This window comes from Camelus bactrianus, chromosome 22 (genome assembly GCF_048773025.1).
Source record: "Camelus bactrianus isolate YW-2024 breed Bactrian camel chromosome 22, ASM4877302v1, whole genome shotgun sequence".
NCBI lineage: Eukaryota > Metazoa > Chordata > Mammalia > Artiodactyla > Camelidae > Camelus > Camelus bactrianus.
The window spans coordinates 23,730,478-23,744,757 of NC_133560.1; the positions used below are offsets into that span (position 1 = coordinate 23,730,478).

The following is a 14,280-nucleotide window of genomic DNA, read 5'->3' on the forward strand; positions in this document are numbered from 1 at the left end:
CTACCAGCTTGGACACTGAAGCCCCAGAGAGACTTGAACTCAACTAAATGGTCCAACTTGGAAGCAGCGCATTTCATTCCCACTAAGAGGCTCATTGGCCAGAACTAGTCACATGACCTCAGCAAACACATAGTGGCCAGGGAATGCCACCTTACCATCTGCCTGAATATGGACAAAGGGAAATATCTGGTGAACAGCTTTAATGCCTCTTTCAGAGAATAAGTCTTTTGGGGATCCAGTAGGAGAAAAACAGCTGTTTTTTTTTTAAGCTGTACATTTAAAAAAATTGAAATATAATTGATTTGCAATGTTGTGTTAATTTCAGGTGTACAGCAAAGTGATTCAGTTATACATATACATTTTCTTTTTCAGATTCTTTTCCATTATAGGTTATTATAAGATATTGAATATAGTTCCCTGTGCTGTACAGTAGGTCCTTGTTTATTTTATATACAGTAATGTGTATATGTTAATCCCAAACTCCTAATTTATCCCTCCCCATCCTCTTTCCCCTTTGGTAACCATAGTTTGGAAACATAGCTGTTTTATTTTAGGAGGAGAAGGTGAGAGACATGGAGCCATCATGTAATAGTTATCTCTTGCTGTGTAATCAATTACCCCAAACTTAGCAGCTTTAAATAGTAATCATTTATTACCTTATAGTCTCTGTGGGGCAGGAACCAGGGTGCAGCTTACCTGGGTCCCTCTGTTTCAAGGTCTCTTGTGAGGCTGCTGTCAGGATGCCAATGGGGGCTTCATTCTCATCTGAAGGCTTAACTGGGGAAGAGTTCTCTTCCAAGCTTGAACATGTGACTTTGGCAGAAAACAGTTTCTCATGGGCTGGAGGACTGAGGGCTTCTGTTCCTCACTAGGTGTTTCCTGGAGGCTGCTCCTGCTTCCTTGCCAGGTGGGACCCTCCATAGGGCAGCTCACAACTTGGAACCTGGGTTCCTTCAGAGTGAGCAGGAGAGTGAGCTCAAGAAGGCATGCAAGGTGGAAAGCAGTCTTTTTGTACCCTGATCTCAAAAGTGCCATCCCGTGACCCTTGCATCTTTTATTCATGAGAAGTGAGTCACTAGATCCCACCACTTTCAAGGGGAAAGTGTCACACAAGGGTGTGACCACCCATAGGCAAGGACCATTGGAGGCCTTCTCAGAAGCTGCTTTCCACATTTAGAGATCAGAATTTAAGTGATATTTAGTTGACAAGTGTTTATTGAAAGCAAATCATACGTATCGTCTACACTGCCTTGTATAACCTGCCCCATAGATCCATTTGACTCTAATTCCCAGAGGCTGCACTCTCGTTCCCCTTTCCTGCTTTGCTCTTCTCCTTAACACTTAACCCTGTCTGACATACTATGCATTTCCTTCTTTATTCCGTTTTTTTTTTTTTTTTTCTGTTTCCACTCAGCTCCACAACTATAGGGATTTTTGTCTGTCTTGTTCTGTGCTTAGAAAAACCACCTGGCGCTGAGCAGGTGCTCAACAAAATGAATGAAGAAATGAACGAAACTTGGACACATATAACCTTTGGTAGTCACTTGTTCATTTATTGTGACTTTGAATTTTGAGAAAATTTCAGACTTACCAAAGAGTTGTAAGAACAGTATTAAGAATTCCTGTATAGTCTTTATCCAGGTTCCCCAAATGTTAATATTTACCATTTCCATTTTATTCTTTCCCTCTCTTTCTCTCTCTCTCTCTCTCTGCCTTCTTGAGCCATTGAGAGTAATTTATAAACATGACAGACCTTTAATCTTATATATGTCAATGTATTTTGAAGGGCATTTTCTTATATAATACAGCACAATGATCAAAATCAGGAAATCAGCATTGATACACTATTTTTTAACTTTCCACACATTTATTAATTCTTTGTATACCTCATGTTAAGTGGCTGAATAGCACTGCATTCAGCAACTAATTTATTTAAAGGCATTAGATTGTTTTCCTCTTTTAAATAAAATTATGTTAGACATCTTTGTGCATAAAGCTTTCTCCACCTTTAGGATTAATTTTCATTGGATAAATTTTCAGAAGCGAAAGTACAATACCACTATGTTTTTCATCTTTATTTATAAGGATGCTTAAAGTCTATAATTCTTTTATTTAAGTAGAATCTTTGTCTCAGTCTTGGGAACACTCACTTGTCTGCCACAAGAGAAGAAATGATCTCAAGGTTGCAATGAATAACTTTATAGTATCAGAGGATTCCCTTTTCAGAATGTCCCTGTTTTTAGGAAAATCGCATCTTGATATGATTGCACTGTCCTGTTTTCAAAGTCAGGATTTCAGTGTTCCATTTTGGAAATATCTAAGGCTTGATTCAGTGCTTAGTATAGAGAACGGAATTCATTCAAGACTGGAAGGGAAAAGAAGAGAGAAAGAGAAAGATGACTTCTTTGGGCAATATTAAAGTATTCTTTATGTGGCGGGACCAGAGTAATTTTATTTTGTTTTTGTACCATTGTGTTATATCTTCCCTGGCAGGGTATGACACCAGGGTGTGGGGACGTTTCCTTGCATGCATTTCATGTCTACACTATTATTTTCTGATCTGCAGACCTCATTCAGGTGTCACCAGCTGTCCCAATAACATCCTTTATAGCAAAAGAAAATCCTGGCTCCCTTGTTGGATTTGGTCCTCACGTCTCCTTTAACCTGGAGAAGTTTCTCAGTCTTTATCTGAGCTTCCTAACATTAACACTTTGAAAGAATACAGGCAAGTTATTTTGTAGAATGCCCCTCATTTTGACATGATTGAATTCAGTTTATTCAAATGATGCAATGCTGGCAGGAAGTCCCCAGAAGTCATGTTGTATCCTTCTTGGTCCATCATGCCAAGGGGCGCATGAGGTCAGTGTGCCCCATTATTGGTGTGGTTAACGTGGACCGCCTACTTATCTGCCAGGGCTCTCTTCTATGCAGTACTATTTTTACCGTTAAAATGAACAGTCATCTGTGGGGAGTAACTATGTAAATCTGACACTCCTCAAACGTTCACTCACAACTTTGAGCATCTCCTGATAGGTCTTGAATATTTTTATGGTGGTTGCCAAATTGCCTGCATATATAATGTCAGCCAAAATAAAAACTAAAAGTGCAGTACTGCCCCCAGCCCTAGGATCATTAAATACCATTGTCCAATGAGAGGAACCAGGGATCCTTGGAGAAATGGCTAATTCTAGGGCAGGGCAATGAAGGATGATCCTGGAGCCTCTTACAGTGCCAGAAAGTAAGGAAGCTTAAAAATAATGGGAACGATAAATGCTGGGGAGGCTATGGAGAAAACGGAACCCTCCTTCACTGCTGGTGGGAATGTAGTTTGGTGCAGCCATTATGGAAAAGAGTATGGAGATTCCTCAAAAAACTAAAAATAGACTTACCGTATGATCCAGCAATCCAACTTCTGGGCATATATCTGAAGGGAACTTTAATTTGAAAAGATACATGCACCCCAGTGTTCATAGCAGCATTATTTACAATAGCCAAGACATGGAAACAACTTAAATGTCCATCAGCAGATGACTGGATAAAGAAGATGTGATACACACACACACACAGGAATACTACACAGCCATAAAAAAGAATAAAAGAGTGCCATTTGCTGCAACATGGATGGACCTGGAGATCCTCATTCTAAGTGAAGTAAGTCAGATAGAGAAGGAAAAATACCGTATATCACTCATATGTGGAATCTAACAAAACAGAAACAAACTTATAGACATAGAAAACAGGCTTATGGTTATGAAAGGAGGGGAAGGTGGTGGGATAAGATAAATTGGGAGTTTGAGATTTGCAGATATTACCTACTATATATAAAATAGATAAACAACAAATTTCTACTGTACAGCACAGGAAACTATATTCAAAATCTTGTAGTAACCTATAATGAAAAAGAATATGAAAAGGAATATATGTATGTATATGCACAACTGAAACATTATGTCATACACCAGAAATTGGCACAACATTGTAAACTAACTATACTTTAATACAAATTCTTTTAAATTAAAATAAATAAATAAATTTTAAAGAGTGTAAAAAATGTGCTCATCAAAGGGACACAGAAACCAATCTGAAGGAGCCCCCAATGGCAGAATAAAATATTTCAAGCAACAAAAACTAAGTAACATAGTTTGGATGGTAACCCGAAGAATAAAATAGATACATGAGTCCGTCCTGATACAAATAACGTATTAAATGAGTGAATGAATGAATGAATGCATAAGAGAGAAGAGACCAATTTTCCTTACAAAAGGATTACGAAGAATATATGTAGATTATCTTTCCTCCAGGAGATGGAACTTAGAATCTCTCTCCTCTCTTACCAAGAGTGGGCTGGGTTTAGTGACTCACTTCCAAAGAGAAGAGAAGGGAAAGGGAAAAATAGTAACTCAACAGTGGAGAAATCTGGTAGACACCATTTTAACCAAGTCACCAAGATGTTGACTGACGTTCAAGGTCAACGTCATAGTGATAAGTCATGTGGATGCCACAGATCCTTGACAGAGTGCAATGACTAAGGCATTTCACCTCTGTGGTCTTCTTCCCCAAATTCATTATCATCGTCCTATCATGAGAAAACAACAGGCAAACCCAAATTGAGAAACATTCTAAAAAATACCTGACCAGGACTCCTAAAAATTGTCACTGTTGTTAGAAACAAGAAAAGAAACTGTCACAGATTAGAAAGGACTAAGGAAGTAAGATGACTCAATAGAATGTGGTGTCCTGGATAGGATCCTGAAACAGAAAAGAATATTAGTGGGAGAACCAGTGAAATCTAAATAAAGTGTAGCGTTTAGTTCACAGCATTGTACCAATGTTGGTTTCTTAACAGTTTTAACAAATGTACCTGCCCCACTGGGTGCATAGGCTCCCCATTATCAATATCCCCTTCAGAGTGGTGAATTTATTACATTAGATGAACCTACATTGACACATCATTATCACCCAAAGTCCACAGTTTACATTAGGGTTCACTCTTGGTGGTGTACATTCTATGGATTTGGACAAATGTATAATGACATATATCCACCATTACAGTCTCATACAGAGACTGTATCCCTTCCTCTACCCTAATCCCTGACAACCACTGATCTTTTTACTGTCTCCATAGTTTTACCTTTTCCAGAATGTCATACAGTTGGAATCATACAGTATTCTTCACATTGGCTTCTTTCTCTTAGTAATCTGCATTTAAGTCTCATTCATATCTTTTCATGGTGTGGATAACTCATTTCTTTTAGTGCTGAATAATATTCCATTTGTCTGCATGTACCACAGTTTATTTATCCATTCATCTACTGAAGGACATCTTGGTTACATCCAAGTTTTGACAATTATGAATAAAGCTGCTATAAACAACTGTATGCAGGTTTTTGTGTGGACATAGTTTTCAATACCTTTAGGTAAATGCTAAGTAGCACTTTTGCTGGATCTCATGGTAAGAGTAAGTTTAGTTTTATAAGAAACCATTAAACAGTCTTCCAAGTGGCTGGACCATTTTGCATTCCCACCAGCCATGAATGAGAGTTCCTGTTGCTCCACATCCTCACCAGCACTTAGTGTCATCGGTGTTTTGGATTTTGGCCTTTCAAATAGGTGCATAGTGGTATCTTGTTTTAGTTTGCATTTCCCTGATGACATATCCTGTGGAGAATCTTTTCATATGCTTATTTTCCACCTGCATATCTTCTTTGGCAAGGTGTCTGCTGAGGTCTTTGGGCCACTTTAAAATCAGGTTTGTGTTCTTATTGCTGGGTTTTAAGAGTTCTTTGTATATTTTGGATAACAGTCCTTTATCAGGCAATGTCTTTTGCAAATATTTTCTTTGGATCTCTGGCTTGTCTTTTTATTCTCTTGGCAGTATCTTTGGCAGAGCAGAGAATTTTAATTTTAATGAAGTCCAGCTTATTAATTCTTTCATGGATTGTGCCTTTGGTGTTGTATCTAAAAAGTCATTGTCAAACCCAAGGTCATCTAGATTTTATCCTATGGTATCTTTTAGGAGTTTTCTTGTTTTGTGTTATATTTAGGTCTGTGATCCATTTTGAGTTAATTTTTGTGAAGTGTGTAAGATCTGTGTCTAAATTCATTTTTTACACATGTAGCTTTCCAGTTGTTCCAGTACTATTTGTTGAAAGGATGCTTTTCACCATTGTGTATCTTTTGTTCTTTTGTCAAAGATGACTTGACTATATTTATGTGGCTCTATTTCTGAGTCCTTCTATTCTGTCCCATTGATCTATTTGGTTATTCTTTCACCAGTACCACACTGTCTTGGTTGGCTACTACAGCTTTATAGTAAGTCTTAAAGTCCAGTAGTGTCAGTCCCCCAACTTTGTTCTTCTCCTTCAATATTGTTAGTGATTTGAGTTAGACCTCAAATCTTTTGCCTCTCCATATAAACTTTAGAATCAATTTGTCAATATCCACAAAATAATTTGCTGAAATTTTGATTGGGATTGCATTGAATCTGTAGATCAAGTTGGGAAGAACTGGCATCTTGGCAATATTGAGTCTTCCTTTCCATGAACATGGACTATCTCTCCAGAGTATAATTTTAAAAAACCAATTGACCATTATTTCTTGATTGCTTATTATATACTAGTCATTGAGTGTGCTTACCTGCTTGATCTTAATTAATCCTCACAGCAATCTATGGGATAAGGAGTCATGTCTCCATTTTACACAAAGAAGCTGAGGCTCAGAGAGGCCGAGCACTTTTCTAAGAGTACACAGCTAGGAAGTGTTAGAGCTAGGATTTGAACCCAGGTCTGCATCCAGAATTAGACGCTGTCTCATTTGTTTTTGGAAATTTGCAGGGCACATACTGCTATGCAATGTTATGCCTGGAGTGACAGCCACATTCCATCTCTTTTGAGTGCCTACACCATGACCTGCAAATATCTGCATTATCAGATTTGGTTTTTGTTGTTTTTGTCCTCTAACTCCCAAAGACCTTGGTCCTCATTCCCAAACCAGACCAGAAGGCAGAGACTAAGTTTCTTTTGGCTGATCCATTCTTGCAACTCAACATGATTGGGTGAGCTGGTAATTGTTTCTGCAGCCAAATGAATGTGACTTTCAGTTATTTATTTGGGGCATTTATTTAGAGATGCTAGCCCTGTTCAATTCAACATTCTCAGAGCCAGTTTGGTAGTGCTGCTGCTAATTGATAAATTAAACTTCCAGCGGGCAGATGTGTTAAAGATTAGAACCAATGGCTGAGGCTGATTTTTGGAGGCCTGCTATTAAACTGCCTCTGTCTGCAATGCTAATGAGATTCTAAATCTTTCTACCTGGTCAACATTAGTAATTTGGATTCATGGTGGAAGGGGCAAGAAACTACCTATTGCAGTCATTTAAGGAGCCTATGAAGATTTCTTGCCCATCCTTTTCCATTTGCTGGGTGGTATGTAAGATTCCAACATTAGAGATTCATTCTTTGGGCTACGTAAATTTTTTGTTCTATCCATTAGGATAATGCACTTGGATCCCTGTCATACTTTAAGGGGCATGAGTTGGATTCTTTCCAGAAAGGGGGAGTAGAGCAATTGAGAGGATTGGAAGACTGCAAGATTCTGGAGAAAGAGGGGGAAATTCCAACATGTCAAACTTCAGAGATAAGCAAGCTTTGGGAATGCCATTTGATGAGGAAAGTGTGGACTCTTCTGCCTACTTGATGGGGGAGGGGGACATTTGGAAATGTGTGGGGTATTTTTGCCTTTCACAAGACTAGGGGTGCTACTGACCCCCAGTGGGCATATGCCAGCGGTGCTAAACAGCCCACTATGCATAGGACGGACTCGAACAGCAATAACTGTCCCAACAAAAATGCCAACAATGTTACCATTGATAACTCTGGAGAATGTCAAGGTAGGAGTAATAAATGTGTCCCTTCCAGAGCAGTGATTAGCAAACCTGGATGAACCCCCACAGACTTGCTGAATGAAAATCGAGGGAGAAGGAGGGCCCAGGAATCAGAATTTTTACAACACTTTGCAGGCGGTTCTGACTTGCAGCCAGTTTGTTTACTGTCTAGACTGGGATTGGGACATCCTGGAGGACCATTCTTTGTCTTCTGGTAAAAAGGAGGCCAGCGTTTGTTGTAGAAACTTCATGGTTAACATACACAAGGAGGATTATCACAGGTCCCTATGACAAGTGGGGCAATCTGGGATCTACAGTCAGAAGCATGACAAACATTCTCTACTGAAGTATAGAACACACAGAAAACCACACAGCTCATAGGTGCACAGCTCAATGAAAACTCACAAAATGCATGAAATTTACAAAGTGAACACGCCTGTATAATTACCACCCAGATCAAGACGCTTCCAGGAGGCACCCGCCTTGTGCCAGTTACTCTTCTACCCTCAAGGATGACTGGTACTTTGACTTCTAACAGCATAGATTCATTTTGCCCATCCTGAACTCTACACAGCAGAAATTATACACCATGTTCTATTGTACGTCCGGCTTCTTTGCTACAAAATCACGTGGGTGAGATTCATCCGTGCGCTTGTGTGTAGCGTCCACTCTCACTGATTGCATCTCCACGTGCAAATGTGGCACAGTGTATTTATCTTTTCTGCTATTGATAGAAATTTGAGAAGTTTCCAATTTTTTACTAGTATGAATATGACACTATTCCCATTCTGGGGCGTGTCTTTTAGTGGATATATGTCTTTATTCTTCCTGCATATGTACCCAGGAGTGTCAGTGCTGGGTCACAGGGTATTCAAATGTTCAGCATTGGAAGAAATGGCCAAACAATTTTCTGGAGTGTTGGTACCAAATTCCCTCCACCCAACAGAGTCAAAAGTAGTTTCAGATCCATGTCAGTGACCTGGACACGGTTTAAAATGTCTTTCAGCCTCAGTGCTATCATTTGTAAAATGGGGCTTCTGTGAAGACTTGTAGAAGCTTTACCTTAGTAAGAATTTAATCAGTGAGAAGTTACTGTTTTCTGAAAAGCTCTGGGTCTTTAGAAACCTCTGCCAGTAACGCTTATGCTTTGAAATGCAACTGCCCTCTCGGAAAGTCCATCATAACAAGTTACGTAAATTCACTTTGCACAGTGCAGCCTTCTACAACTGGCTGTTTGCATCCAGGCACACGGGATTACTTCTTGATTCATATTAACTGTCATTTGTCTTTGAGATATGAAACATCAAGTACAAAAATCATTCGTATTTATTGAGAATCCAACACATTCCGTTTCCTTGCAACTCTGATTGCTCTTGGATTAATTGTTTCGTCCGTACCTTGACAAGTTAGAAAATCTCAAAAGTGCTATAGGCAACCCGTAAAAGTCTGACCCACAGGCACAGAATGGGGAATGTAGGTAAAGACACACCATCTTTTCTAGTATGTTTCAAATGAACTCAAATACTGATGGGGAAGGGCATTAACTAGGATTCAACTAGCTAAGTCTTGAAAAAATATTTGCCTTCTTCAGCCTCCTCCCCTTCCTCTCTCTCACCCCTACTTTCCAGTCTGTATATTGCTTTGTGAAAATTCACTGGTTTCTTGGTACATCAGCTTTGGAAGACAGTTTAGTGATATCTTACAAACCTGAAGATATGCTACCCTGTGACCCAAAAAGTTCATGCTTAGAGCTATTCCTACAGCAATGCACACTTATAGACACCAAGATGATTAGAGGCAGAAATGTTTAAGAGCCTCAGGTAGAAACAACTTAGATGTCCATCAACAAGATAATGGATAAGCAAACTGTGGCATACTCTTCCAGTGAAATACTCCACTCAGTGAAACTGAGTCAGTCACAGCTGCATATGACAACAGAAGATGAAAGACACAATGTTGAACCAAAGAAACCAGATCTCGTAGAATACATACTGATGATTATATTCATATAAAATCCAAAAAGATGTATTGTTTAGAAACGCACAATAAAGTAGTAAAAGTGTAAAGAATAGCAAGGTTATTAATACCATAAGGTCAGGATGTGATTATTGCTGGGGGAAATGGGAGTAAGTGTGTTTCTGGGAGGGGCCAGCAGTATTCCATTTCCAGCTCTGGACTTGAGTGTTAGTTTCGTAGGTGCTAGTTTCACAGGAAATTTTTAAACTGTACATTTATGCTCTGGGCATTTTTCTGTGTGTTTTCAATTTCACAAGATAAAAAGGGAAATGGGAAATAAACTGTAGTGGCTCTGGGAGAGAAGTGAACATCATGCAACATATATATAGCTCCATCCAGCCAACTAGGACCTGGTTAGTTACCTGCTCCTGGAAGTTAAGGTTTGCCACCTCTGGGTTCTTTCCGAAGATGTGCTCAATTTTTCATTCCAGCTTGCAGGACCTCTGTGATTTGAAACTTTTACAGAAGTACCACCAAACCAGTCTCCCAGTTTTTAAAATTTGTCTTTTGCTAAACAGACCAAATCTGTGTAGAGGACTAATTGCACCTCTAGACGCGAATCTCCTTTTTCTTATCTTTAAGTTTCTTCCTTTCTTCCTCCCTTCTTCTTGCAAGATGCTGGGAGCGTCCGGCTGTCTGCAACCGAAATGGAACCCGTTGGAAAACAAGGTTTCCTCCCCAGGGAGGAGGAATCTGTCGTCCCAACTCCCCCCCCGCCTCCCGACCATCCGGCTCTCCCCTCTCTCCCCCACAAAACTCCGCTGAGCCAGGTCTCCTCGCGCCTCCGCGATTGGTTGCGGGCCATCATGTGTCGACACTTTGGGTGGGTCTTTCTCCCGTTAAACTCATCAATCGCTCCTCTTTGGAGCTCCGCTGGCCAGTGGTTCAGACCTTTGCGCCCGTTTGCCCCATCCATCCTCTTTCCCCTCAACCCTCCACACCAGTCTTATTTTAGCAAAACCTAGAGAAGAAGGAGGAGGAGGCATCTGGGGCGCGGGGAGGGGGGCGGGCAGGGGACGCTAGGCATTGCAGCATCCGGGAGCAGCTATTGAGTGGCTAAGCGAACGGCGCATACCTCTCTCTCTTCCTCTCCCCCCCCCCCCGTTGGGAATTTTCAGGATTTCATTGCTGCAATTTAACCCCAAGATGATGCACGGTTGAGCGAAACCCTGCGCGCACACACGCACTCATACTCCTTCGTGAGCAGAAGAGGCAGCCGCTGGTGATTCACGGAGGAAAAAAAAAATCACCGGGACCCTGCGGCTTCAAGACTCCTTAAGAGCCCCTCGGAGCGTTTCCCTCCCCCCTCCCCTCTTTCCTTTCCCGTTAATACTCTTAATTTTAATTTAATTTAATTTTTTGACTACAGATCTTTCAGCATTTTTAAGGTCTAGGAAGTCAAGCAAAACAGAAAGGGGGATTTTTTATTCTGGGGGCTGCCTTTTCCCCCAGCAAAGACCTGGTTTTTATTTTTATTTTTTTAATAAAAAATTTTTTTAATGGGCCGAGCGCACTCCTTTTGCAAGATGCCAGCCTGACCCGGACCTCGGAGGAATTTGAAGCTTCCACTGCGTCCCGGGGGGGCGTCCTTTGCAAACCGTTCGAGTCTTAAAGGGGGTGTGCGTTTTTTTTTTTAACTGCCTTTTTTTCCCCCCGGAGTGGGTGGACTGGGGATTGCCTGGATTCCTTCCTCGGTTATTTTTTGCCTCGCTTCCCTCTCCCCTCCCCCCGGCCCCGGCCCCCGCGCCCCGCCCCCGCACCCTCCTCCAGCCCCTCCTTCTCCGGGGTCAGCCAGGAAGATGTCCCGAGCTGCTATCCCCGGCTGGGGCCGGGCAGCCGCCTTGTGAGCCCCTGACCCGAGGCGCTGAGCCGCCGCCGCCCGATGGGCTGGGCCGTGGAGCGTCTCCCCAGTCGCAGCTCCAGCCGCCGTCTTCACAGCCCCGGCAGCATCAGCATCGGCATCGGCGGCGGCGGCGGCGGCGGCGGCGGTGGCGGCGGCGTCTTCCGCATCGTTCGCCGCAGCGTAACCCGGAGCCCTTTGCTCTTTGCAGAATGGCCCGCTTCGGAGACGAGATGCCGGCCCGCTACGGGGGAGGAGGCTCCGGGGCAGCCGCCGGGGTGGTCGTGGGCGCCGGAGGCGGGCGAGGAGCCGGGGGCAGCCGGCAGGGCGGGCAGCCCGGGGCGCAAAGGATGTACAAGCAGTCAATGGCGCAGAGAGCGCGGACCATGGCCCTCTACAACCCCATCCCCGTCCGACAGAACTGCCTCACGGTCAACCGGTCTCTATTCCTCTTCAGCGAGGACAACGTGGTGAGAAAATACGCCAAAAAGATCACCGAATGGCCATATCCTTTGCCCGAACCCTGGCAGCTGCGCCTCCCCCTCCTCCCTCCGCTTTCCCCTCTTCCAGGCTGGGAGAGAGACCCGGGGGTTGATGGGAGGTGGGGGGGTCTTCCAGGGGCTGGGAGAGGGGGCACCGGGGAGGAGTGTGGAGATTCTCTCCACCCCGAGCTGGGTTGAGCTACTGTGGAGACTTGGGGCAGGGGATTGAGGGGGGAGTGGATTTCTCTTAAGGACCCATTTCAGAGTGAGGGCCTGGCCCTGGGGTCGTGCAGGGCCCTTGGTGAGGGCTTGAGAGCCAGTTCCGGATGGGTCAGAGTTCTCCCGAATGAGCGTGGACCGGGCCTGGGCCTGGGCGCTCTGGCCGGGACAAGGGAAGCACGGGGGGCCGTGGCTGGGTCTCCTAAGCCGCCCCTCACCAGAATCCACGGTTGCCTCCAAGAGCTAGAGCCCAGTCCCAGCTCTCAGGCCTCTCCACCCTTGCTTCCCCGATATGGTGGCCAGCACTCTCAGGGCGGGCGCCTAGGGGTTCCCAGGGCCAGGAGCCAGTGGAAGAGCATGTGGCCTTCACACTGGGGGGCCAGCATGGGCCAGAATTAATAGCCTGGTGTGGGCCGCTGGCTGAGAAGGACTGGGGGGCACTTACTCTCCCCCAAGTCTGCAGATTTCATTTTCTTCCACCACTGATTGGGGACCTCATCATCTCTGGGGCTGTAGAAAGCACCTGCTTTGCCCCATCTGGGGCCCTGTCCTGGAAGACCTGATGGGCTACTTTTATAGGAAAGACAGGGCAAGAGAAGATGAGGTGCTGGGTCCTGCCTAGGGTGCCGTGTCTGGCCTTGGGTTGGAATCTGCTTCTTCCACCCTAGAGACCCGGGAGGGGACACCAGGAGACTCAACATCCAGGTGGACATCTCAGGCAGGTAAACGCCTTTCTATTTTCTTTTAAAATTCAAGATCCAGAGGAAGAAGGTGAAGACCACATTTTCCTCTGCTGAGATGCTCTCAAAATGCAGATCCCCTTGTGTTTCTTTAAATTCGTGCCTGCTTGAAATAAACCTTGAGGAGGGCTTAACATCTGTTGAGATGTAGGCAGGCAAGGATGGGTAATTAGTCGGGCTTTCTAGCAGTTATCTAAGCATGACCCAGATTCCAAGTGGGGGGACGCACCCTGCTCCCCAAGCTGACTGGCCACCGTGCCTGCCCAAATGTGCCGCTCAACTCGGTTCCAACTGGCTGCCCTCAGTGTGAAAACGAACAGGGCTGGATGAGCCCCTGGGGTTCACTGATGAGCCCCCATCCTTTTTGTGTATGGTTTCGACTGTTATGTACTCAACAGGGCTGAACCCTGGGTGGTCCTGGGGTTGCTTATTTGAGAAACACGTTGGCTGGTGGATTCACTTTTAGGCGAGGGCTCAGAACTGAGCAGGATTTTGGCTTCTGGGTGCTGAAATTGGAACACAGGGCTCTGAGGTTTTGGAGTGTGTGTGTGAACAGTACCTGGAGGGTGGTGAAAATGAAGAGGGTCAGCGGCTGTCTTTTTGGAGGGGCCTACACCTAACCATGGGGTCATTTTGCATCGTGCCCAAGGCAGGAGCTGGGGCTTTGCCTCCTGAGTTTCAACCTTGTGAAAGTCGGTTGAAATGCTCAAGGGGTCTTGTAATCACTCTGCCTGTCTCCCCACAGTCCTGGTTGGGGGAGAGGGGGACACGGAGAATGGCCAAGCGTCAACGTGTGCATGATCAGATAACTCAAGGGTGTCCAGGAAGGATTCACTGGGCTGACAAGTTTCCGTGTTGAAAATGGCTTTAGATCGCCTGCTGGAGCCTGGATTTGGAGTCTTCTAAGAGGAAGGGAAGAAGGTGGGAGTCCTAATGTTGTGTCCTCAGCTCACCTAGGTCCAGCCTGAATCCTGCAGATCAGAGGGCTGTTGGGGAAGGAGGGGACTGCAGCAGCCCCTTGGAAAGAGGACTTTTGGGAGAAGGATGCAGGGGAACTCGGAGCATTCTTCGGCACTTGAGAGATTTTTCTTTGGCTTTCTTG

At 44.1% G+C, this 14,280-nt stretch overlaps 1 protein-coding gene across 6 annotated transcripts in view; it reads left to right on the plus strand.

Annotated features, from left to right (window-relative positions):
* The window catches only part of CACNA1A (calcium voltage-gated channel subunit alpha1 A), a 280,900-nt gene that overhangs the window by 63,622 nt on the left and 202,998 nt on the right, over positions 1–14,280 (plus strand). For all 6 annotated transcript variants that reach the window (XM_074350635.1, XM_074350639.1, XM_074350636.1 and 3 more), the window contains one exon: positions 11,949–12,241. In XM_074350635.1, the coding sequence (XP_074206736.1) occupies positions 11,949–12,241 (293 nt within the window). The remainder of the gene's footprint in view (positions 1–11,948; positions 12,242–14,280) is intronic.